The following is a 25540-nucleotide window of genomic DNA, read 5'->3' on the forward strand; positions in this document are numbered from 1 at the left end:
ATAGAAATGATTCTTATAATTTTTATATTAACATTGATGAACAGACACACTTTTACAGTGTTTAATTAAATTACATATTTACATAATTCCATAATTTAATGTACATTTAATGTTTCAAGACAAGAAACAAATTATTTTCTCGTATTTATTTTTTCTACATTATTGAGAAATGACTTTTTATTTATAAATCAGTCATTGTCAAACAATAAACTATACATTTTTCTTACTTTTTTCCAGAGAAAAATATTTATTACAGAATGTCAACTCTGCTATTGACAGCAAAGAGTGAAAATAATTCTAACAGAGTAAATTATTTTTATTTCATTACATAAGCTGTATTAATACACTAATACTTCAGATTTCAGATTGAGATATTTAAAAATACACAAAAAGTGAAAGAATAAAACATTTATTTATTATACTGGGAGCACTGGTCACAGGCTTCAGTCTGCTGGTCACACTGGGAGAACTCCAATGACTTCTGAGATGTTCTGGTTCATAGGCTAAAGCCAAGGATAGAAGAGAAATTATCCAAAAGTGAAATAGAAAATACATATATATTTCCTTCACATTCAGAAAAAGACATTTTCAGCATGACTCGAAGCATCTTTATAGCTAAATACCGACATGGTGAAGCTGAGCTGGGAAACAGAGACTGAAGAACAGCAGCTCCAGCTCTGATCCTGACTGATCTTTCCTCACAAAATCCCCGGATCTTTAATGAACTTCTCCTCTAACAGCAGTTTTTCATCAGCTCTCTTTCATTAGGAAACAGTACGAAAACATACGCTAACAACCAGTTGCTACTTCGGGCCAATTAAGCCACATAGAAAATATTTTTCGGTTGTTTAGAAGCAAATTTCTGGCTGCAAAGTCAATTAATTCTGATCTTTCATCCTTACCTGTGAAAGACAATGCCAATGAATCCAGTTTGTTTCGTTAAACGGTTGAAATAAGTCCACACAGCACAGGACTTAAGGAGCTCCGATCGCCCTGCTGCCACATAGAAGATGGCGGACGCTGTTACGTACGACTCAGCGCTCCATGAGGCGTCTACATATATGATGTCTATGGTCACAAGCACGTTGAGTAACATGGACTTACTCCATTCAGTATGTTACAATTAGCGTATAAGCTAAAATTTGGCAAAATGCCAATGTTAGCCTAAATGCTACTGATGGCATGTGGAGTATCACTAGCATGTTGTCTTACATTGATGTTCTCCATTCAGTGTGCTAAATATGGCTAACAAATGAAATGATAGCTAAAAAGCTTATTTTAGGGAAAAGGCTACTTACTGCTAATGTGGGCAGTAGCTACTGCTAATGTTTATGCTAATGTTAATGTTATTATTATTATTATTATCATTATTATTAGTGGTATTATTATTATTATTAACTTATTAGTAGTGGTATTATTATTATTAATACTAGGAAATTTCTCAAGAAATTTAAATTTGGCCTGCTAAAGTGTCCCTGTCGGTTGGAACGGTATGTCTCATCCATCTTAAGTTTATGCTTTACAACTGTTCATAAAATCTTCTTGTTTACGAAAAGTGTCTCCTTTCATTCATGCAGCTTCAACTCAGATGACTCTGCTTTGCAGACTACGAGCTCTGTGTTGAGCAAGATGAATGAAGGAGGAAAAAAAGATTTGCCTGTGAAGAGACAGATATGTTCTCAGAAAAACAACTCTTTATTGTTTCACAGCCGCTGTATTAAGATATACGAAAATAGCAACACACCTAAAACTTGAAGAAATGGGAGTAGAGGTATTTTAAGCTGCATAAAAATAAGACTACTATTTATTGTTTCTAACTCAGAGGGGAAAATAATATTGTTAGCAATAAGGAAGGATTAACCTGAAGCAGTAAAAGTTGGATATAACATATTTTGCTAGACAAGACATGATAAAAAATTTTGCTGGAAGATAAATTGTCCCTGAAATTATTGTAATAAATGATAATAATGTTGTGTTGATAGCATTTGTAAAGAACACTCAGCATTAGAACTGGAAAATATTTTAAATATTCAAAATAAAACCAAAAACAACAAGCATTATAAAAAAACACGCACTACCAAAACTATAAATAAAATGGATTTTGATGTCTAAACAAAATTGCTCTTCAAAAATTCTAGTCATCAGAATGGAAATGATTGAGCTCAATTTAATTAATCATTCAATTAACTAATTAGTAGCTTATTGCAACAGGCTTAACTGTACAATAAGCGTTTTTGGAGAAAGAGTCTTGCTGCTGTAAATTGGATTTCTTTCTTTTAATAAGGCAAACATGCAACACTCTGTTTCTGATGCACAGTTATTTCAACAAAATGTTTAGTTTGCTGTTGAGTTAGCAGTTATTCAGAAACAAACTGTCTTTTTTTTTTTTTTTTAAACAAATCGATTTATGACAGCGTCACAAAGATTCACCTTTTCAGGCTGTTTATTTGAGCTGCAGCCTAACACCCAGCCCGATGACACCCTAATATACACAACCAGCCAGTGGGTTAAGGAGGGTTACGATGCAGATGAAATACTATCATGAGCTTGTCTTTGAAGAGTAAATCACAGTGTTTGCTGCGCCGCCCCAGGGTCTTGTCCCGCCACGCGCGGGATGCCCCACATCCTGCGGGGGTCGCCTTCACTGTTTGACAGGTTTTATCTGGGGCATACTAACACACACAGGCACGCGCACAAAGACAATTAATAAAAGGAAACTTCTGGAGCTTACCCTTTGACACTAAAGCCAAAAGATGGCAGTTAGTGTTGGTTTGAAATTGATGGTGTGTTGACAGGCATGTTTTGGTGGAATCAAGGAAACGTAGTTATTACTTTTAGTCTACAAAAAAATCAATAAAATTTAGGATTTCCACAGCAACGTCTTACTTGTAAAGTTCTCTGCCTCATTTAGCAATAACAAGCCACACCTCACGGAGTAACAGCTGCCCTTGGATAAACCACAATATGTCCCAACAGGAGATATCAAAGCTCCAGATTCCTGACCTTCATGAACTGCTCAACAAAACGGCTGCACTCTGCAGGACATTCCAGCCTCCACAACTTTCAGTTTTGTAATGACCCGTTAAATTCTCCTGAGATTAAATATCATGGAGAGATTTTTGTGGATTAAAGTGGGTGGTTTTGTTTTGGCTACCAGTGAGATTACCAGAAGTGTGGTCTCTCCCATGCTCAGCGTTGAGAGTGGACACACACTCGCAAATTCTTTCTTGCAGCCATAATCAGAAAGCTTTAATTGTCATTGTACAGAAGCACAACAAAATAAACGTATTTATTCATGTTATTTTTTACTGGGATTTTATGTGACATTCTGTTACAAAATAGTGCATAACTGTAGTGGTTAACAGATTCATTTTGCAATAACAGCTGCAAATCATTTGGGGTATCTCTGTAGTTGATTTACAGATCTACCTCCATTTTACTTTCCAAAAGTAGCTTTAGCTTAGCCAGAATGAACTGAGAGAAAGAGTGACCCTCAATTTTAAAGTCTTAATGAGATTTAGGTCTTTATTTGGACTGCAGTCCTTTACAGCCTCTATCAGTTCTTTCTTTTTATCTAGGACTGCATTGCAATTGGCTGAATCCATAATTCCATCAAATCTCACCATCTTCCCAGCAGCATTCACCATGTTTCATCTTGAAACATGAAAGTGGCAAAACTTAAATGTGAGACATTGGAAAACCGCATCTTCATTTTCAATTGACATTTTTAGGATTTTATTTGGGGGAGTAAAGGAGGAAAGGGACTGAAAAGAAATCCATGCCTTATTTTTCAGACTTATTTTCTAAAAAAAGAAACTTAATTCATGTATCAAGAATTGGAAAACTATCTATAATTTTTATAACACTTCACAATAATCTGCTTTGTGTTGGTCTATCACATAAAATCTAATTAGAACTCCAGGAACATTTTAGGTTGAGAAAATTACTATCAACAGACCAAAACATTTCTGTCTATGCTCTTCATCATAGACATGAAGGCCACAAGCCACAATGAATCAGTTTTTCCATTTCATTGTCAATGAATTAGCTTTGTGTTAAATGGATGCTTCTTAAAATAAAACACTGAGAATCTTTTCACACTCAGGCAATTTGGCACTATCCAAATAAAAACTGATTTAATTTGACTGATAAAATAAAATGTAAGCAAAGGTGGGCCGGATTTGGCCCGCAAACCTCGAGTTTGTCGCATGTTTAAAAGGGTGTGAATACTTTTGGAAAGCACTGTGTACATGCAATGAAAACAGAAATGATATTAATTGAAATAGACTAGCAGATTGACTTGAGATGAGAAAGAATCATCAAAAAAAGATCATTTATAATTGAAGAGTCTAAAGTTAGAAGTGTCGTCAGCACGCTTTTGATGTCAGTTAGTGACTGCCTAATGCTAAATGGAAGAAATGTAGTAAGACTGGCACAGCAAAGCAAGCATGTGGGTGTGTACGTGCACCCTGCTGACGTAAGGTGATGAGGGGAGCTGTGAGTCACTGTGTCATGTGAGTAGATGAAGAAAAAAAAACAGCTAAAATAAAAAGAGGCATCAGAAGAGAGAGAGAGTGATGGAATTGAGCTGTCAGACTGGCTGTATGCAAAAATAGGCCAAAAATCTGCAGATTTCACTAAAACGCTGAACAAATTTCTGAACAGATTTTACTGAACAAATTAGCGCTAAATGAAAGGCAGCAGAAGAGAACTGTTAGATTACATCAGATTCACCATTACTGCTATTTGAACAGTAAGCAGGAGCTTAATATTACAATGAAAGAAAGGTATTATAACGCAGCATCAACTGCTACTGTCATCATATGAGACTCTGATTTGTTTAACCACAAAATGCTTTTGATCTAATATCCGAACTGAGCTTCTTTGCATAATTTATCTGGATTGAACATAAAGTCTTATAAAAAGCATTCTTTTATGGTCTACTGTTCTTAGCTGCAACTAACAGTGTAGTATTGACCTCTCAGATATTCGTTCCATAGCAAGTATCCTAGTTTCTCTGTTTGGCTGTGTCTCCTTTATTGGTAGATTCACAGTTTTCATTATATCTGTGATTAACTGAGTGTACTAAAGTAAGCAGACCTAAGCCAGTAATTCTTATTTGGAAAAAACAATTTAGCCTAGTCGTATTTTACATTTCTTTCTTTTTAAACTAAATGGTTCCTTCTGCTTACTCAAAATCAATAAACTAGAGGAATCAGCTAGGTTAGCTTACATAGAGAATGTTGTACCAACTGGAAATATATAACATAATTAAATTATGTTGTACTAAAATTCAATTTGTATGGATTACAAATTACTATTTGTAATCCATACAAATGGTAATTTGTATGGATTACAAACTAATCCATACAAATAGTAGAAGTAGAAGTGAGCCGGTTCCAGTGCTGGATTATTCCAGTAGGAATTTACTGGAAAGAAGTGGGCTGGTTTGAACCGAGTTTGGAGCTTTTGACAGAAAACTGGTTCTCCATTTTATAAGCTGTCTTAAGATTACATTTGTTGTGAACTGGGCATATATAAACTTTACACAAAAAGAAAAACCTGTGGTTATGCCTTTCAGGATTTGCATTGGCCTTGTTTAACCTATGAATGCACAAAGAGCTTCTCATTACAGTGATCAGTTGTGTGAGCAACACGTTCGCTACGTCAGGTCCGATTACCAATAGCTGCTTCCATCTGCCTGAATGAATCCAAGCAAGCAACAAAAATATATCTGGAGCCATGAAAATTTTCTTTACAGGTCAGAAGGGAAAAAAAACTGCAAACAAAACAGTCTTATGCAGGTGACAGAAAAGAAAAAAAAAATCAAGCTGATATAATCTTGCTATATTTTAGTACTTGAGTACCTACTGGCACCATAAAAAATATTTAGCATGCTAAAAGAAAAACTTGAAGACTAAACCGGTCCCTTATTCTCTAAAGTCTCAAAGAGTCTTTATGGTCTTTATCACTAAAGACCATTCAGGCTTTGATGGAAGTAAAATGACTGGTCTCTACTGCCAGCAGTGAAACGTATTTAGAATCCATTTAACGAACACCGTTATCCGCTTTCCCCATAGAGGCACTGGAGGACTAGAAGGGTTTCATTTCACTCACAACTGATATCACTTAGATACAGACATTTGGAAAAAGCCTTCAATCACAAGGTAACATTTTAGCACAATCATTACAGTTTTTACAGCTCTGCAAAAAATCTTTTCTTCTAAAAAAATAAATGTTCCAATAGTCAGGTTGTTCACGGATCTGTGGCAAATTCCCCTTCACACATTCTGAACTGTCTGCTCCCAGCATGCCAATCTGTCATGTCCTTGTTCGCATCCTGTCCCTCATAGGATGCCCTGTTCCTACGCTTAAACTGCTTCCTGATTTAGCCCAAACTGGGATTATCGTAAGCAATTAAACACAACATGATGAACGCCAACAATGACACCATAGCTGCAGCAGGAGATCCATAATATATGTGGCACTGCTTTCGTACGCAGCTCGGATCCTTTTAAGGTGAAAAATAAAACACAAACTCTCGGGTTTTAGATCTGCACGGTGTGTGTGCTTAGTTGAAGGTCAGTGCAGGTGGAGTTGGTCATGCGTGGGGTCGTCCTTCGTGGGGCAGTGAGCAGGTCCCGGTAAATGAGTGAAACGGAGGCATTGAGGGCATATCAAATTGCACCCGGTGAGAAGAACGCTCCCATAGGTCATAAATCAGAGACGGGGCAAAATTTCGCGCCTTTCTGCAGCTCAGCAAGCCTGTTTAGATTGACGAAAGTGGCACACAAAGGGCTGCTACTAATGCCCAGCCTGTCACTGACACACAAACAATGTTTGCTCAGTTACTTTAGAAAAAGTCAAAAATCCTCTCACAAAAAATTGGAAATTGTTCTGTTTAACTAGAAATGAACAAAGGAAAAAATAGGCTTAATAAAGATTTAGCAAATTAATATGTATAAAACTGCTCTGTAATTTTACAGCTTTACCTTATGTTTCCTTTATTTTTAATAAATGAATATAGCACTTTATATCATGCTGAAAGCAATGGCAGTGTTGTATTAATTAACTCTAGTGTCTAAAACTAAAGCAATAAATTTCTTCTGACCAAATTCCTTGAAGTAAAACAAATATCAACAGAAGGGGTTCTGTTTTGGATCAGTCTGAAAGGACGACCAAGCAGGAAAACAAAATGTAGACAATAAATTTCAACACAATTTCCTTAGACGACCCAGCAAAATGAGGAGGCCAAGAAAAAACACAAGCAAAGTGTCCGGAAGATAATTCATGATTGCCCATGTGAGCATTTGTCAAGGTTGGTGAGACAAACACCCAATAACTTTTTTACCCCATCTGACTGCTCTTCTACAAAAATAAACAAGACAGAGTGGAAATGGGTGATTACAAAGCCAATATTTTCTCTAAGTAAGTGGTCTGTGGTGAAAAACCACCTGCTACTGATGCAAATCATCCCAGGAATTTAAAAAAACGAATGAAGCGTAATAGAACAACTTTCGAAGTAAAGCAGGCAAATGAGTTCGATAAGAAGCTGTTAGGGTTTGTTTGTGTGTCTAGTCTGTGCATGTGCTTATGGGACTTCCTGTGTGTAAGAGGCTTAAGTGTGCTCACACAAACAAATGTGCAATTCTAGGTAAAAGAACCGGTGTGGTAAGTTTTCTTATGAGCTGGGAGGATAAAGCAATCATTTGTACAGTAACTGAAAACTACATCTTGGCAGCGTTAAAAACCCACAGAACATCTGCTTAGCAACAAAATCCTGCGTATTAGAAATACTGCAGACAAAACAAAAGATTTTTTTACAGGAATACCAGGGGTGAAGGTCTGCATATGTTAACCAAGAGTCTTAAATTGCTTGGGATTTTAAACAGGATGTTGGAGATATTCTGCAATGTTTGATTTCTTCCTCTTCACACTTCATCAGCTCAAACACACTCCCCTCTCCAGACTCGTCTCTATCTGCTCTCGACAGGAAATCATGACTCCTAAAACTCAGACTAATCCCAGAGGAAATCCAAAACCATCGAGGGGCTTCTAATTATTTTTTTCACTCTTATTTTATGTAGCTTTCCATCTTAGAACCATGCCAAAAACTAAAACTACAAGTTGGTTGTTTTCATTGTTCAGCAAAGAATTTGTTATTCACAATTTCCAAGATGTAACATCAACCTGTTAAAATTAAAGAATAAGACAAATGTGTTGCTCAACATTACAGCGCAAAAATATTCAGATTCTTTTCACGCATTACGTTAAAATCACACAACTCTATTAACTTTATGTGACATCTCACAAACTAGTGCAAAAATATTAAGTGTGAAGAAAGTGACCCGTTTTATTTTTTTATATAAATATCAAAAGTAGCAACAAGGTCCTGTGTCCTGGCTTTTTTCTGCATGGAGTTTGAAAGCTGGCCCCCGTAACGGTGTGGGTTTCCTCCAGATTTGTCACTTCTTTGAAAAGTAGCTCTAAATCAGTCAGATCTGACTGAGAGCGAGTCTGTGAACAACTATTGTCATTTCTTTCCACAGATTTCCGACAGGATTTCAGTTCAAACTTTAACTTGGCCATTCCAACACATGAACATACTTTGATCCAAACGAGGGGTTGGTAACTCCGACCAGATTCAGAACCAACTGAGCTACGGGTTTAGGCAGCTCATCCAGAGTTACCATAGGCCTCTTGAATGTGGGACTGAAAACAAATACACCATATTTTCAAAAGCTTAACTGTGAAAAGAAAAAAAAATAACTGTGCATCCCTTTCCTTCCACTGCGTTGGTCTACCACATCAAATCTGAATAAACACACTTAAGTTTTCGGTCGTAACATGAGAAAACTGAAGACATTCAAGGACTCCAAACACTTCTGGAAGTCACTGTATGTGGTAAATTATAAAGCTCTGAAAGAATTCCAGCCTTTGGACCCGTTTTCAGACTCCTGTAGATGCCGGTAGACGGAGTGGAGCTCAGAAGACCTTATCCACGGCTCTCTCAACCGTTGTCAGGTTGTCCCTGTGGGGTCTGCCTGATAACAGTAGCATTGTTGATAACACTAGCCCAGGACTCAGACAACTTTAGACCACGCCAACGCCGTAAGCTGCCTCATTAATCTGCTGGCTACTGGCCTATCACAAGTCGGTCGCCAGCCCAGCGGCACCTAACCAGCTATCACTACTGTCTTACAAGCAATAAGGGGAATAATCAGCCTGCTGTCTACAGGCGGCAGACCCTCCACTTTGTTGTTCAAAAGGAACAGTTCTTCTTAGTCTCTGCTTGCTTTGTTAATAAAAAAAAGTCAGAACAACACTTGTTTTTTATGTTCAAGAAGGATTCTATGTATTTATGTCTTTAGTCAACTAAAAATTTAATACAAATTCAAAACACTAAACTGCTTTTAAATTATTTCCTGGAAGAACCAGAGTTTGTTTCAACATCATTCAGGTGTGTAAACAACCTCAGTCTTCTTGTTGGACTACCAAAGACAGAGCGATTCAGTAATTATCGGAATTAAATCATCTTGATTTTACGTTTAAAGAAGTAACCTTTGAAACCTTCAAAAGTCTTCTGTGGGTTTTCTAAAAGTCCCTTTTCAAGTTTTTCCCATTTTTTAGGCAAGGCGAGCAAAGATAACTGTTTGACAGTCATCAAATATCTCATATGTGTCTATGCATGGTATGCTACACTTTAATTAAGGGTAGACACGATTACCAGTTGGCATTATATAATAAATATAACTGTTGTATTTAATGTATAAATATAATACAATTCGACTACATGATTTGACAGAAATTTTAGCTTTCTTTGTAAAGAGCCTCAAGAAAAAATATTGTTGTGAATTGATGCCAATAAACTGACAGTAATACAAAGTTGTTACTGTAAATAAGATCACAAAGATTTACTGTAAGGTATAACGTTGTTTCTCATTGTAGTTTGATTAAACATTTTAGCTTAATATGTACAATAATTTGTCACACAATTGTCCAAAGAATACCAACTGTAAAAAGTTTGTATTATATCCACAAACCTCAACACTAATCATTGGGGCCACCTGCGGTTGTAATTTTTTTTGCATAATTGCTCGTCTTTGTAAAAAGCTGTTACATGCATTTCCATCAATACTTTCTAAAATAAATAAATAAATTTACAAATATATGTAAAAAAAAAATAAGCCTAAAAGTGACATTATTTTTTTAATGCATGGATAATTAACGGTTTAGGAAGAAAACACTGGTTGGCTTATAAAATGATACACGAGTAGGAATATTTTCTTACCTTGTTCCTCCAAAGAGGACGATTCGATCTCCGACCATACAGCAGCACTGCCGCCTCCGTGGACACGGGCCTTTCCCCTTCGGCTCTACCTTCTTCCACAAGAATTGTTCTGTTGTGTGGAAATTCAAGAAAAAAAAAAATCAAGTGAGCCACAACAATATAAAAGAAGAAGACTTAATAATTCAGTCAGACTCATTTAGATTAAACACAGTAAAAATAAAAAGTAATCTTGGGCACATCAAATGATGATGTGTGAGAGCTACGTCATAGAAATTCTCCATCACTTCTGCTTACATGATCCAATAGTGATTTCTTTACTGCTCTTGCAGTTCATGAGCTTCCTTCATTAAAACAATGCTCACAGTCGAACAGCAATTAAAAAGAGAAAACAATGTCTAATCTTAAACTGAACAATGTACAGTGAGAAGTGTTGTCTCATGTATGTAAGTAATATAGTGCTGTTTCTGTCTGAGAGAGCTACATATTTTCTTCTTGATGTCTTGTTTTTGTATAGAAAAAAAAACACTGCTGGGAAACGAATTAAAGTTTTAAGATCTTGTGCTGATGTCTTGCTTTTATTCACAGAAACGTAATGGATGGATGGAAAACCGAGACAGAATTTCCATCACCCATAAACGACAACCTTCACATTTCAGCTCCTTTCTGCCGCTCTGAATCAGAATGATGATGATGACGTTGAGGCTTCCTTGTTTGCTCCATAAAAGGCTTAAGTGCAGCCTCACAGTCTCATCCTCAATCATCACCACATCTCTATAGCAACCTGCCATTCAAACTTGGGAGCATTATGATTGTAATCGAGGTGCTGCCATCTAGTGGACAGCAAATAGTTTGGATAAATAGCAGAGGTCCGCTTCATTCTGTTCAAATCACTTTAAAGTATTAACTATTCATGGTTTTTATTCTGATAAAAGTCTGAAAATGGCCATTTGTGAAATTTAATTCAGCCCCCTTTACTCTGACACTCCTAAATTAAATCAAGTGAAACCAATTCCCCTCAGAAGTCACTTAATAAACATTAAGTGTGAATATGTGTAATTTAAGACAAAGAAACAAAGCAGACAAGTGAGGAATAAAGAATTTTTAAGCAGTGTTCGAATTGTGAAAATAAGATATATAAAATTCACTTTACACATAATAATTGACAACTCATTTAAGTTTGCAAATCCAAAACAGGGAAGCAACTGAAGATCATTTCTGTAATTGATTATTCAATCAAATATTCTGACAATTAATTGAATAAAAAAAAAAACATTCATATTCTGCAGATTAAACTATATTCTAAATACATTAAAGGATGCAAATAAACAAATAATTCAGTTCCCTTTTTTTTAAACATAATAAACATTTTATTGCCTAAAATGCAATAACAAAGCATTCTATTAGTGAAAGCTTGATTATAGCAAAGCAAAGGATGCATCTGCATCTACTTCTGAAGAACTAATTCCAGCATCAACTATTCGAAAGGGCTGAGAACAGAACCAGAAAAGGCTAATCTGGTGACTATTTTTTTGATTAACCAACTATTAACTGAATAGCAAAAGGTGAAATGCACACCACACTTTTAAGATTTTTTTTTTTTTTTTCAGAAAAATAATTTTAAAATCCTGTAACTTTTTCTTGCAAGTCACTATGCTCTACTTTGCGTCGGTTAAATCACACAAAAAATACCAACAATTTACACCAACACACAAAATGTGAAGACAATCATGTCGGATTCTAACATGATATAGAAAAGTAACTGACAGAATCAGAAAACCACAGGTGTGTTGCTTTAGTTATAACAGCAACGTTTTTGTTGCAACAACGGCACATTTCATTCCCCAAGTGAGAGCAATTAAAGTGAACTGAGAGCTGACATTTGTCAGAGCTCTACAGACTGAGTTATTGTCAGGTTTTCATCTGAGTGCTTCTGGCCCAACATATATGGCATCTGGGTAACACTATGCACAATGAAAAGGGGGCAGCCAGACAACATTGTGAAACTGGCGATGATGTAATAAGGGAGGGAATGATTGTCTGCAGATAAAAGACAAAAAGTAGGACAGTGCAAATAAGCGCAGCAATGGCTGCATTTCCGCTAGACATCAGCAGCAGTGACACATGAAGGAAGAAAAGCTTCCTGGAAAGACAGATCAGCAGCAGACGATAACGCGACACCTTTGCCCAGATAGATTTAAGACGGAAACAAATCACCTGGATTAAACTTCCAAAGGTCGTTGAAGTGCCGGTCCAGGCGGGCATTGTAGCCTCCAAATATGTAGAGCTCTCCGTTGTAGCAGACTGAACACAAATCAACAGTTTTGTGACTCGTCACAAAGATAAACAGTTCAAAGAATATGGCAACATATGAAAGGCTGGTTAGAAATGAACAACCATCAAGTGATTTATTTGGGTCTTTTTTTTGTAAACAGGAAACGACTTCATTGGATTTCCAATTCAAGAAGTTTTTCAATTTATTGTGGATTTTTCTCAAATTCTCACAGGCATGACATCGAACATTCAGGCTAAAACGAATAATTTCCCCTCCACCAATTTTGGGAAAAACTCTGGCTGAGTATTTGGTCACTATTCTTATCAAAGTTAGACAAGTTCATTTTTATTTGTTGGTTTTTCACGTATTTGTGGTGGTGTATGTATATATTTGAGTCTGTATGCCAATGTTTGACTCTGGTTGAATGAGAAAATCCAGAAAAAACAACTTTGTACACCAAATCTTGGTGATTTTAAAAGTTGTTTAACTAATAATCCCACCCTGGAAAATATAGTTCAAAGAGCTTATTAAAAGACCAAAAATTTATGCGACATATATCCGCAACATGAGTGTATGCAAGCTTCTGACCAGAGCTGTATGCTAGTTCTTTTTATACTTTCATCACATAAATCTGTGAATAGAATAAAAATTATAACCTTGATATTGGACAAGTAAAATCCAAAAACAGATTCAACACGCGTTATTTGTGCGTGTTTATGTCTTACAGGCTGAATGACTCCTGCGTCCCTCTGGCGACAGCTGTGTGGTCGGGGTGCTCAGCCAGCAGTTGGTCTCTGTGTCGAACACTTTGATCTTGTTGCAGTAGATCTCGTTGTTGGAGTGGAAGGGGCCAAAGCGGTCTGCCCTCCCTCCAAACACAAACATTTTTGTCCCAATGATGGTGGCTGAGTGGAAGTCTCTCCATCGTGCCGGTGTGCCCTTGGAAAAAAAAAGAAAGAAAACAAACCTGGGTGAAGAAGGTGCTGAACACATTATCCAGACTTTTTATATTTACTGGGCATTGAAAAAGTATTTGTCTCAAGAAGTAATTTTGTTTTGGCAGCTCTACTCATATCAGCCACTGCTACTTCACATATTTAATGAACATGCAGAATGCGACTAAAATTCACCTTTTACTTCTCATAAATTTTATTTTCAGGTCAAAAAAATAGAGGAAGGGAAAAATTAGTTTGATCCCAACTTTTTAAAAAACAGGGGACCAGTTGCTTCACTTTTCAGACGTCTCTTAAAATAACATTATTTTGGTTTTTGTAAGCCATTCAGAAGTGAACATGCTGGTGAAGTCATACAGTTCTGCAAATATTGGTCTTAAATTCCTCAAGTGTGATGTAGGAGACTCATCAAGAGGCATCACAAACACTGCTGCTGCAAGGCTGGCACCAACGGGGAGTAAAAATAACCTTTTTATGTGTTTCATGTTTTATTTATAAGACATAAAATAAATGCCAAGATTGGCTGTGAAAAAAATAAAAAACTACGATTGCTTTGATGTTTGTGGAACGACAAAATATACACCGTTGTTAGAGGCAGCCTTATATTTAACAGTAAAAATTAAAAACCTGAGGTGTTCTTTATTGGGCAATATTATTTTAAATCTACAATTTTATGCACTTAAAAACTTGAGTTCAAATGCAGTTCACAAACCCATTCTCACACTGACAAAAAAAGGACAACAGCACCATCTAGTGGTGCCAACCACTTTCACTTTCACCTTACCAACTGCAAGGTGAAAACCTAAGTCTAAACCTCTTTTCAGACATCACTGTGTCGTAAAAGGAACAGAGTTTATTAGTATAATACAGCTCCCTGTTGTTGCGAAAGAATAAACATGCAAAAGCAAAACTGGCTCTGTTGTTAATGAATAGCGCTTTGGAAAACAAAGAAAAGTATTTGCTCCCTGCACATTCAGCTGGCCTGGAGCCATGCTAAAGCCTTTCACATGTCTGTATTTCCAGAATGTGTAGATGCTTTTTTTATTTTCTCTTTTCACCAGTTGTTATACAAAGACAGGAAGACAATAAAAGCCTTTTGAGAATTCATAATAATATGGCTCAGAAAAAAAAAAAAACTTTTAATTGTAAAAAGAATGTGAGGATAGGAGAAAAGCATTTATTTCACAATGACAGTAATTCTCTCTTGATATCAACATTATCTCAGCTAGAAGATAATATGAAAACATTGTTTACTGCGTGGTAAAAAACAAACAAACAAACAAACAAAAAAAAAACATTCTATCCGCTTTAAAAATAAAGACCAGTTGATGATTTGGACTTACTCTGGCATTAATTAGCGACCAAACCATGGTGGTGGTATCCAGCCGGTGAATGTCATTAGAGAAGCAATCAGCCTGAAACACCAAGAGGAAAATAACTTTACATATTTATATTTCTGTAAAACGTAGGTAAAAAGTAAAGACTGACACACACTCACCAGCTGCTCGTATCCTCCAAATATGTACATGGCCTTTCCTAGCACACAGGCTGAGTGGCCATCCCTCGCCCCAGGAACTGCCCCTGAAATCTTGGGCGTGGACCACCTATGGGTATCTAAGAAGCGCAAACTGGTTAGAAACTGCTGACATTTAAATCATGTGCAACATCATAAAACCACTAGACACACATGCAGGTGTCACAGCTTTCCAACTTGACAAACGGTTTTGTCTGAGAGATCCTTGACATCAAACGTGCGCACCTGAGAGGAAACACAGCCGCTCGACAGCACGAGTGAGACGAGGGTGTACTTACTGACATCAAAGGCGTACAGCACGTTGCAGGCCCCCTCTGTGTCGTTACGCCCGCCCCAGAGGTAGATCGTATCATCCAGCAGCACAGCTGTGTGGCCGTAACGCATGTACGGCACTTCACGAGCCCGTTCGTGTCCCCCCATCCTCACTGGGGGCAACTTCATCCAGCGCAGAGACACTGTGATACACAAGTAGCCGACAACAGCTTCTTAAATTAAGAGAACAAGACTTATTACCATTCACTATATAACTGGTCAGTACAGATTAAATGATCAGACGTGTCCAAACTTTTTGGACCAAGGACCAAAATTCCCAAGTTGAAAGTTCTCAGGAGCCAAAATTAGCTTTTTCTCTCCAATTCAAGACTTTTAACAATAAATTAAACTAGTGTCCACTGGAACACAAACATTAGTATGACGTTTGCCTCAATTTTTATATTTTTTAAACTTTTCAAACCTATTATTTTTTTTATTTTTTTTTTATTTTGTTGGTCTATAAAATGTTTTTATAGTTTTTTAATGTCTTCATTTCCACCAGCAAAAAAACTTTGCCTTGTTTAACCAAGTATAATAAACCTGCCATGGAAATGTTTACAAAAAGTGTTCATTTCCAGAGGGCAACATCATTTCTACCACTTCTGAACTGCAGGCAGGACACAAAATTATTCCAACGGCCACAAACAGCCACTGAGTCGCACTTCGGACACCCCTAATCATTAGGCGAATTCCTCATCATAAAATAAATATTTAAAAAATGATACAGAAGTGAAAAGAAATATGATACCTGAAAAATACAAACCAGGGTGATTCAGACTGACAATCCAAATTTAACTGTATCTTAGAAGAAAAAAATAAATGCTATAAACAAGTGCTGCAATGAAAAGGAGGACAGAGAGGCCAAACGGTAATAATCAATATTTATGGTGCGTTATTTACAATCAGCTTCAGATCTAGTTCTAGATAAACTTTTTAGGATATTCCAACGGCAGGTAAGATCAAGCTACTTGAGCAACTGTTAAAGCAGCTGGCTGACCTCACGGAGGAAAAACCAATGGTATATGGGTCAGGAGGAAGCAACGGAACCAGCTTTATATGAGTTGGGGTGACAACTTTCAAGATAACAGCTGTGCTTGTGAGTTAGCAACTGAAAAACATCTGACGGGACCAAGTAAACTAACCACAATGGAAATCCTGGAGTCTAACTGTTAGCTACAGTTAAAGTGGTGGAGCTTAGTCATAAGGGGAGGTTTCTGTCAGACCTCTCCTGTGGTTTAAAGCCCGTTTACTACGAGGCTGTGACTGGGGTGACTGGCGTTTATATGGAGAACAGTAATGTGCATCTACACTTTTCACCCACAAGGTCAATGTGGGTCATGAAAAAGATACTGCATGCAGCATGAATGGCTACCAGAGTGGATAGGATGAGAAATAACCCAGCTGTTTTATTCTATAAACAGCTAAAAAATGTATTATATTTTGTGTAAATAACCACACATAGAGCTCCGGTTGGTTACAGAAGATGATTGCCCTTACAAATCTGGAGGTTTCTTTCAATTAAAAGGGTGTTGTTCCTTTCCACTGTTTTACCAGATGACATAATAAAGTTGATTTGAATCTACTGTGCAGTATACTACTTATGTAACTGGATCTGCATTAGTTTATAATTGAAGTGTCTTGATTATACATTTCTGTATATTAATTTGATCTGTTTGTCTTGCAAAGTGGCAAAGGTAACATTTGCAGTGAATTGGAGCCATAGAAAACAAATTACTAAATCCAGCAGGTGGTGTTTCATATTTTATCTATGCTCATCAATGTAATATTTAACATATTTATAATAATCGGTTTGTTTATTTTAAAGCGACATGAATTACTGATGCTTTTGATTTTAAAGAACTGTTTTTATATCACATGATTTTGCAAAATGAATTTTTGTAGAAATCCTGACACTATGAAACTATCGCATTTTTATTCAAGGTAATTTTGCCTTGAGAGCCTCAACCCAACCAATTCCCAGACAGCAGCCGCAATAATTCCTACATTACTTTATACTTTTATGACTAAAGTTTTTATCTCCTGACATTATGACATCATACTAAGATTCCCATGCTTGGGCAAGTGCTTAAGATATTAAAACTACTTATTTTCTTTAATTTACAAAAAGTTAAACAACTGAGCCTCTAAACAGCCACACTTACCACCTACAACAAAATACAGTTCCACACACTTAAATTTAAAACAAAATTGAAATAATTTCAGATAAACAAAAACCACATTCACTGCCCACCTGAGTTGAAGACATGCACATCGATCTGACGCAGCGTCTCGTAGTCCTCCCCGGAGCAGTAGCCCCCAAAGGAGTAGACCTTGTGCCCCACCGCCACAGCAGCATGGTTGACTCTCCGTGGCCCTCCTTCTAGATGCACCGACCAGCGCAACATTCCAGGCGCAAGCACCTCTTGTGACTGCGAGTCTTTAGACCATCACTTTGTTACCTGCTTGGACCCCGACAAGTCCATACCATTGATTCCTGTAACCAAAACAGCGAGATCTTCACAGTTACTCTGTCTGCAAGATACAACAAAGGAAAGCCCAAAGTGTAACCGAGCTCTGAAGTTGCTGACAGCCTCACAAGCCCCTGTTTCTAAGCTGGGAGAGTATTTTAAGAGGTGATTAGACCTACACCTACCAGTCCTCATTCTTTCTGTTCACTCCCCCTCTCAGGGACCTCCCACTGGTCCCAAATACACTTTCCAGTATGTCATAAATTCATAAACTCAAGCTTTAAGTGGAGTACCTTATCAATAAATAAGTTGTATTTCCACAGATGTGCATGAAATAAGCAGTAGCTGTTCAAATAGAGTTCAAATACTGCTTATAGCTATTATCAAGCAATTAATAGCATTTGTAAACTGTAAACTGGTTGTTTAAGTAGTTGGCTTTGCATGATTATCCACCCATGAAATGCAAGATTTAGTTTCATGCCTAAAATTTACAAAGAACAACAGTTACCTGAAAATATTTTCAATTGCTAATTTTGTGTGTGAGGAGCAGAAATTGTCATGAGAAATGAAGAACCATTTATAATAATATTAAATGTTAGCATGATTCCCAATAAGAAACTGTGCCATCTGATACACAAGTAGACGCTGTACTTCCTGGTTATTTATTATGTCTCTATGCCCCAGTTACTCACTGACCTTCAACCTTTTGTCTGCTCTTAAAAATAAAATCCCCAGATGATTATTAAACATAGATGTCTATTTTGATCCCACATAACTTTTGAGGTGTAACAAGAGTCAATCCCGAGTTTAGGAGGAAATCAGTGTCAGTTTAACTCATTGCTTCGTTCATCACTCCATCACTGTTTTGTAACAAGCCGTAAACAAACTGCCACGTATGTTCGGGACAACATGAGTCAAGATGACAACTTATGTAAAGCTGAAAGCGGCTGTTCCCGTAGACTGATCTGAATATATCACATCCATCCATCCATCCATCCATCCATCTTCTTCCGCTTATCCGGGATCGGGTCGCGGGGGCAGCAGCTTCAGAAGGGCGGCCCAGACTTCACTCTCCCCAGCCACTTCTTCCAGCTCCTCCGGGGGAACCCCAAGGCGTTCCCAGGCCAGCCGAGAGACATCGTCCCTCAGTGTGTCCTGGGTCTTCCTCGGGGCCTCCTCCCGGTGGGACGTGCCCGGAACACCTCACCAGGGAGGCATCCTGACCAGATGCCCGAGCCACCTCAACTGGCTCCTCTCGACGTGGAGGAGAGCAGCAGCTCTACTCTGAGTCCCTCCCGGATGACCGAGCTTCTCACCCAATCTCTAAGGGAGAGCCCAGCCACCCTGCGGAGGAAACCCATTTTGGCCGCTTGTATCCGGGACCTCGTTCTTTCGGTCATGACCCAAAGCTCATGACCATAGATGAGGGTAGGGATGTAGATCGACCGGTAAATCGAGAGCTTCGCTTTTTGACTCAGCTCTCTCTTCACCACGACGGACCGGTACAGCGCCCGCTTCACAGCAGACGCTGCCCCAATCCGCCTGTCGATCTCCCGCTCCTTTCTTCCCTCATTCGTGAACAAGATATATCACAAAGAAACAAATAACATCTCGATTGTACTACGTGCATATTATCTCGTGTGCCCAATACCGACTTTGACAACAATAGTTGGGCAGCTTTTAACACCCTGACCTACTGATCTGGAAAACACTGATATCGGATGAGTTGCAATGGCACTGACAGCTGCCAAATCAGTCTCAATGAGTAATAAATGCAAGTCATACCACTGAATTAATCGCGCTTGATCAGGTGTACTAAACAACACTCCAATGATTAACCTATATCCAGTTACAGTGAGGTCTTTCAGATAAAGCAAAGATAACGACTCACACAACAGCTACCGAGGCTGGCTAACGTTATCAGTTAATGATTAACACAAGCTATTGAAGATAAAAAATAAAAAAATAAAATAAAAAAACAGCGGCTAAACGCCAAGTTCAACTCTTTTTTTAATATGCCCACGTTCACAACGTCCCCAGCGTAGCTTTTTAATAGCCTCAGAAAGCAGCAGTTTGATACCCAGCTGTTGAAAAGCTAAGCTAAAGCTAATCAACTGAAGCTAACTGCCTGACTTAGCTGTTAGCTAGCGACCACTAATGCACAAAAACAACCAACAGCGACTGCCTTTATTTCTTGCACTTGCAAAGGTCACAAATGGCTTATTTGAGAGAAGGTGAAACAGGTATGGAGTTTATCTACCTTTGGGTTGAGGAGCTTGTCGTTAACTGGTGTTTATACAGGCAGAACCATCCAGTAAGAAGAGCCCTCACCGTGATGTCATGAAAGTGGAAGCGGGTGACTGTTAGCGCCATCTGTCGGAGGTGTGGAGCTTTGCATGTTGAGGAAGCCATGTTTTCCAATTTCTCAGCCACAATCCTCTCTCACTGGTGTCAAACGCCAGTCTTCAAGGACCGCTGTCCTGCAACTTTTAGCAAGGTTCTGGAGAACTTATCTGCATAAGGAGGAGGTAATTAAGCCAAAACATTCCAGCGTTTTGTACTTGTGGCACATCTAAAACATGCAGGACAGTGGCCCTTGAGGACTGGAGTTTGACACCACATGTAGTATGTAAGTGAAATAATGTCACGACGACATGTGGATGTCTGTCAAGTCCACATGTTTTTCTACAAATTCCTGACATTACTTAGGCTTAGGGGAAAGTTTTAAGCAGCTTGACTAGCTGAACTTGTTATGTTTCTGCCAAAAACATAGTTACTTTAAATCAGTATCAGAATGAAGGACATGCAAAGTAAAACCACAGATTTCCAAGTTAATAAAATAGGTAAATCAGTCAAATATATTTTAAACACAGCAAATGATAAAGAAATATCTGCATTTATATTCATTTTAGACTTTAAATGCCAAATTTTAAACTCAATTTAACCTATTTTTTCACAGCCTGGCTTTCAGTCAAACTAAACTAAACATTAAATCAGCCTAAGCTTTTTTTTTAGATCGGAAAAAACCATAAATACCAGTTAAATCCTAAATGATTTGAGTGGTAACTGAGTCACATTTGTTGGCTGCCCTATTCGCCCACCCTCAGAAATGTTCAGTGGGACGGAGATCAGAACTTTATGGGCCCTCCAAAATATTTACTACTTTCTCCTCAAGTCACTTTGCAACTAATTATGTGGTATATTTAGGATCACTGGCAAACTGAGATATTGCTTCAGTAGTTCCACATTATGTTCTTTCCTCATGACACCATTTATTCTGTGACGAGCAGCTGTGGGCTGAGCCTTCAGCTTTCCCATCATCATCCTCACAAAATGAGCAAAGATCGAATACGACTGCTGCTGATTTTACTTTTCTTCCATCCATTGTTTCAACAGCTGTCATCTTCTCTTCTTTGCTGTGTCTATTTTATTGCATTTTCCATCACTTGTCGTGATAAATTTCATGTCATGATAATTTTTTCATTGTGTCACAACAAATTCCAATTAATGATGTTAGTTTTGCTATTTTTTCTGCTGTTCAATATGAAATTATCAGTAAATATCAATATATTTGAAAGTGTAATTTAATGCAGTTACTGTGAGCAGTTTAGTGATACAAAATAAAACATGTCTTCATGGTCTAACAAAATTACTGTAATTATTTTATAAGAGGAAATAAACATTGATTACTGGAAAAATAATAGTTCCCATTTTGATTCAGAGTCATGTAGCTACTGTTTGAGTCTTCTCAGTTGAGTTTTGCAAGCTTTGCTGAATAGAAAGGAAGTTAATGTTGTGAAAGAGAGGTTTAGTAAGAAGGCCAACCAGTAGAACAAGAAATTCTAGGAAAGGAAGTCAGCCATAAAATCCATGTCCTGTCCAAATCACATGTTGGAGGCGCTTAGCATAGGAGGGACCTTTATCATGGAAATAATTGCTGCAGGACGTTTAGGACAGGAGTTCTTATATAAAAAAGGTAATAAATAAATGATAACAAATGAGCTTCCTTTTCATATCTCTTGCATAGCTGTGAAAAACGACTATGCATCTCCTCAAAAGCTCAAAATAATGAAAAAGAAAAGCATGTATGCTTTATGCTGTATGCTCTACTATAGGGCCTCCATTAGCAAGTTGCTCTGTTAGCTGCCTTCCGTTTGTCTGTATTGTTGGCTCTGATGTCCCTTAACTTCCTCTTGGCGACACTCCACAATTTTCGTTGGTGGTTTAGGGCTAGTAATTTTGCTGGTCTATCAAACACAGTGATATCATGGTCAATAAACCAAGCACTGGGATTTTTGGCAATGTGGGTAGGTGCTAATGGGCCGCTGAAAAGCAACCCAGTTTGTTTTCTTCCCAGTCCATGGAGATTATTCTGAAATGTTTTTTTTCCTTCTCAGTCCTCTTTTGCCTTTGGTTATCCCTGGTGTATGAACCCCTGTTTTCCTTCCACTTAGCTTTTAATTAATATTCTTGCATTCAACACTCTTTGAATACATGGTGTTTTTAGCAAGAATCTTCTGAGGGGTCTCAGTGACTCACTGTTGGCCTAAACAAACTTCCCCATGCTTATATAAGCCATGATATAACTTTTCTGGGTAGAAAATCAAAATGTAATTGTCTTATGTAATAATGTGGTTTTCTTGAAACCTTATTTTTGTGTCTTATTAGCTCTAACTCATACTCATCGAAATTAACAGAAACAAATGCACATGGTTTCCTTTGTTAAATAAAATTACTAAAATAAATAAACTTCTCAATAATATCCTGATTTACTCAGATGTAGGTAGATAAAACCTACATCGTCCTCATTTATGGATATTCCAGATGAATAGTAACACAGCTCTAGCAGCAGAGGGCAGTGTGGGTATGCTGAAGTTAGCAGGCTGTCAGAAAACTGAACACATTGATGATACATGGAAGTATCTCATTTTGAATCGTTGCGATAATGTAACCAAAGGATGTCGTAACAGGAGCTGATGACGGAATATTTAATAATCTGAGAGTTGGCAGATTACTGGGAGCGTATTATGGAAACATAATAAAACCATGCAGAAGATCTCTGTGCATTGGAAAATACTGATACTGTTGCCACACCTCTTTATATATTTAACCACTAACTTATTATACATTTAAGTTATCATGTTGGAAATATTTTAGAAAATGTTTTGATGTTTACTTTATCAAACTTCTGGATTTTGCACATGTTGCCTTTAAGATAATAATGTTACAAGAATGAAAACCATAAAGGTTGAGGCATTTTTTTTTCTTTTTTTTTTGTGGGGCTTATTTCAAATGTATTGGACACAGATGAAAAGGAAACTGTCAGAATTTGAGGTTTTTCAACACGCGAAGCCATATCTTGTAAATTTTACTACAAACTCTCAGTCTGCTAAATATGACGTGCCTATCCAGACTCTGACATATAGAGTTGGATTTAGTGGAGTCAGCTTGATTATGAATATTCAGCCTGGCATGAAACTATAAACCTCTAAAAAAATGGATTATGTCACCAGGGATCTATCTGCATTACAGCTGTTATAGATCTGTCTGTGCCACTGCCCACGTCTGGTATACTAAGCAGGAACTTTGATTGATTCATTGTTTGTCAGGATTCCAGACTCATGCCAGCTGCAGGTCATGCACAATGGCGAGATTGTGCCTTTAGCTGACCAAACAACAGCTGCCTGGAGCTGCTGCTTGGGGCCCTGATGGGTCAGACAGATGGAATGTAATGTATAGTGAATCAAACCAAGAATATTTTTTCATAAGCCAGAGTCGTAATTAAGCCTACCCATTGAAATTTGTAGATGCCAAGTTGTGAGGATTAAACGATTACGGTATGGTCTTATGAAAAGCTGCTCAATTTACAGTTATAGATAGATAGATGGATTTGAGGTGTGGTGAAAATGCATTGTTGGAGATGTCAGAGGTCAAATGAGGCCAGAGTGGATTGAAATGACAGCTCTGCAACACTAGCTTGAATATTCACTCATAATCAAAGTAAGGAACACCATATGTGAATGCATAACATGTAGATGGGCAACAGCAGCAGAAAGCCACACCAGGTGCCACTCTGTCAGCAAAGAAGCAACTAATGCTACAATCCACAGAGGACCACCAAAGTTGGACAACAGTTTGTTTAATGAGTCTTCATTTCAGCTGTCACAATCAAATGGTGTGGTCAAAACCTGGAGGTAACAACATGAAAGCATGGCTTCATCCTGCCCCGTATCAACGGCGTACGCTGCTGGTGGTGGTATGTTGACAAGGGGTGTTTTCTTGGCAGGCCTGTTGGTACCAACTGAACATTGTTTACATACCACCACAGAGCAGTGTTCCCCAACCCTGGTCCTCAAGGCACACTGCATGTTTAAGATGTCTCCCTGCTTTGCCACGTGATTCAGATGATTGCAGTTCAGCTAAATGTCTGTTAAGCAGCCATCGATTGAATCAGGTTTGCTGAATCAGGGAAACACCTAAAACATGCAGGGCAGCTAGGAAATGCTGTCCTGGAGTGTTGTTGCTGACCAGGTCCTTCTCTTTATAATCACAGCATATCCATCTACTGATGACTGCTTCCGCCAGTGTGATGTACCACCTCTACAGTCACTTCAGTCTGGTTTCTGGGAGATGACAATGATGGCCTTCACAGTCACCTAATCTCAATTCAAAGGCAGTAAATCAAAGCAGTTCTGAAGACAAAATGAGGTAGAACCTGGTTCTAACAACACATAATAAAGTGAGTGCTCATCTTAACTGTACCTTTATTATTCAAATTATGTTTGTAATTTGTTTTTCTTGCAAAAGACCTCTGGAAAAATCAAAATTGAATAATTAGCAGTTTTAATTTTATTCTATTTTAACAACTATTTTGTATGGAAGCTGAGAGCAGACATTTTCAGGATCTAGTACTTTATTATGGTTTTCTCAAGATAATAAGTTAATGTTGAGAATTTTGTTTTCTCAAGATTACAAGATGATTGATGTGTGTGTTTAACCTGACTCCATGCTGACACAAGGGCCTGCATTTGAAGGATGGAATCAGATTTATCACACACACACCAGTCATATCGTGATCTCAAGAAAACCATTGGGAAAAAAGTAGATATGGAAAACGTTCACTCTCCGATTCAATAATTTTGAGGGTTTTTTCGTTAATATCTTTGGAGTTTCTAATCACTTTCTCTGGTCATCTTTAGTGAAAGTTTATACTTTTTGACCTACGCCTCAAAAGTTACTCCTGCTGTCTCACCTGTCAGCATTTGCACATATTGCGTCATCGCCCTGCTGAGCCGCCCTTTGACACATTAGTTGTTGATGTGTTTTGTTAACTTTATAGCTGGCACATGCGGTGTCAGCTTTGACAAAGAGAACAGGGGTTGCCCAACTGCTGCATAGCTTTACAAGACTTAAACAGCTGCTGAAACCAACTGTCGTTGGGCATTCTTGGGCAGGTCCAGTGATGGAAGAGCTTTGCAATGTTTTGCGGCCGAGAAAAACACAGCCTTGGTTTGGAAATGGCTCATTTGGTTGCCCTTTTTCTTTACCACTGTGCATAAAACCCGTAAGTGTCCTGTTATTGTGAACAGTAAAACCAACAGCATGGAAAATAAAATGGTACATTATAGGAATGGGTAAGAAGTGATTCTTGATTTTTGACTAGGAAAACCAATAAGTTATGGTTTGTTTGCCCCATTATTTCTATATGCC

The 25540-nt window shown here is 37.8% G+C and overlaps 1 protein-coding gene across 1 annotated transcript in view; it reads right to left on the reverse strand.

Moving 5' to 3' along the window:
• klhdc3 (kelch domain containing 3) overlaps positions 1-20202 on the reverse strand; it is a 36136-nt gene extending 15934 nt beyond the window's left edge. The window contains exons 1-8 of the mRNA XM_015057353.1: positions 20091-20202; positions 17614-17856; positions 15329-15505; positions 15015-15130; positions 14860-14931; positions 13289-13502; positions 12506-12592; positions 10292-10400 (exon numbers count right to left, since the gene is read on the reverse strand). Coding sequence (XP_014912839.1) covers positions 10292-10400; positions 12506-12592; positions 13289-13502; positions 14860-14931; positions 15015-15130; positions 15329-15505; positions 17614-17767 — 929 coding nt within the window. The 5' untranslated portion in view covers positions 17768-17856; positions 20091-20202. The remainder of the gene's footprint in view (positions 1-10291; positions 10401-12505; positions 12593-13288; positions 13503-14859; positions 14932-15014; positions 15131-15328; positions 15506-17613; positions 17857-20090) is intronic.
• Positions 20203-25540: the final 5338 nt, after the last annotated feature.

The sequence above is a fragment of the Poecilia latipinna genome, unplaced genomic scaffold (genome assembly GCF_001443285.1).
Source record: "Poecilia latipinna isolate Pla-1442-1.1 unplaced genomic scaffold, P_latipinna-1.0 Scaffold1455, whole genome shotgun sequence".
Classification (NCBI taxonomy): Eukaryota; Metazoa; Chordata; class Actinopteri; order Cyprinodontiformes; family Poeciliidae; genus Poecilia; species Poecilia latipinna.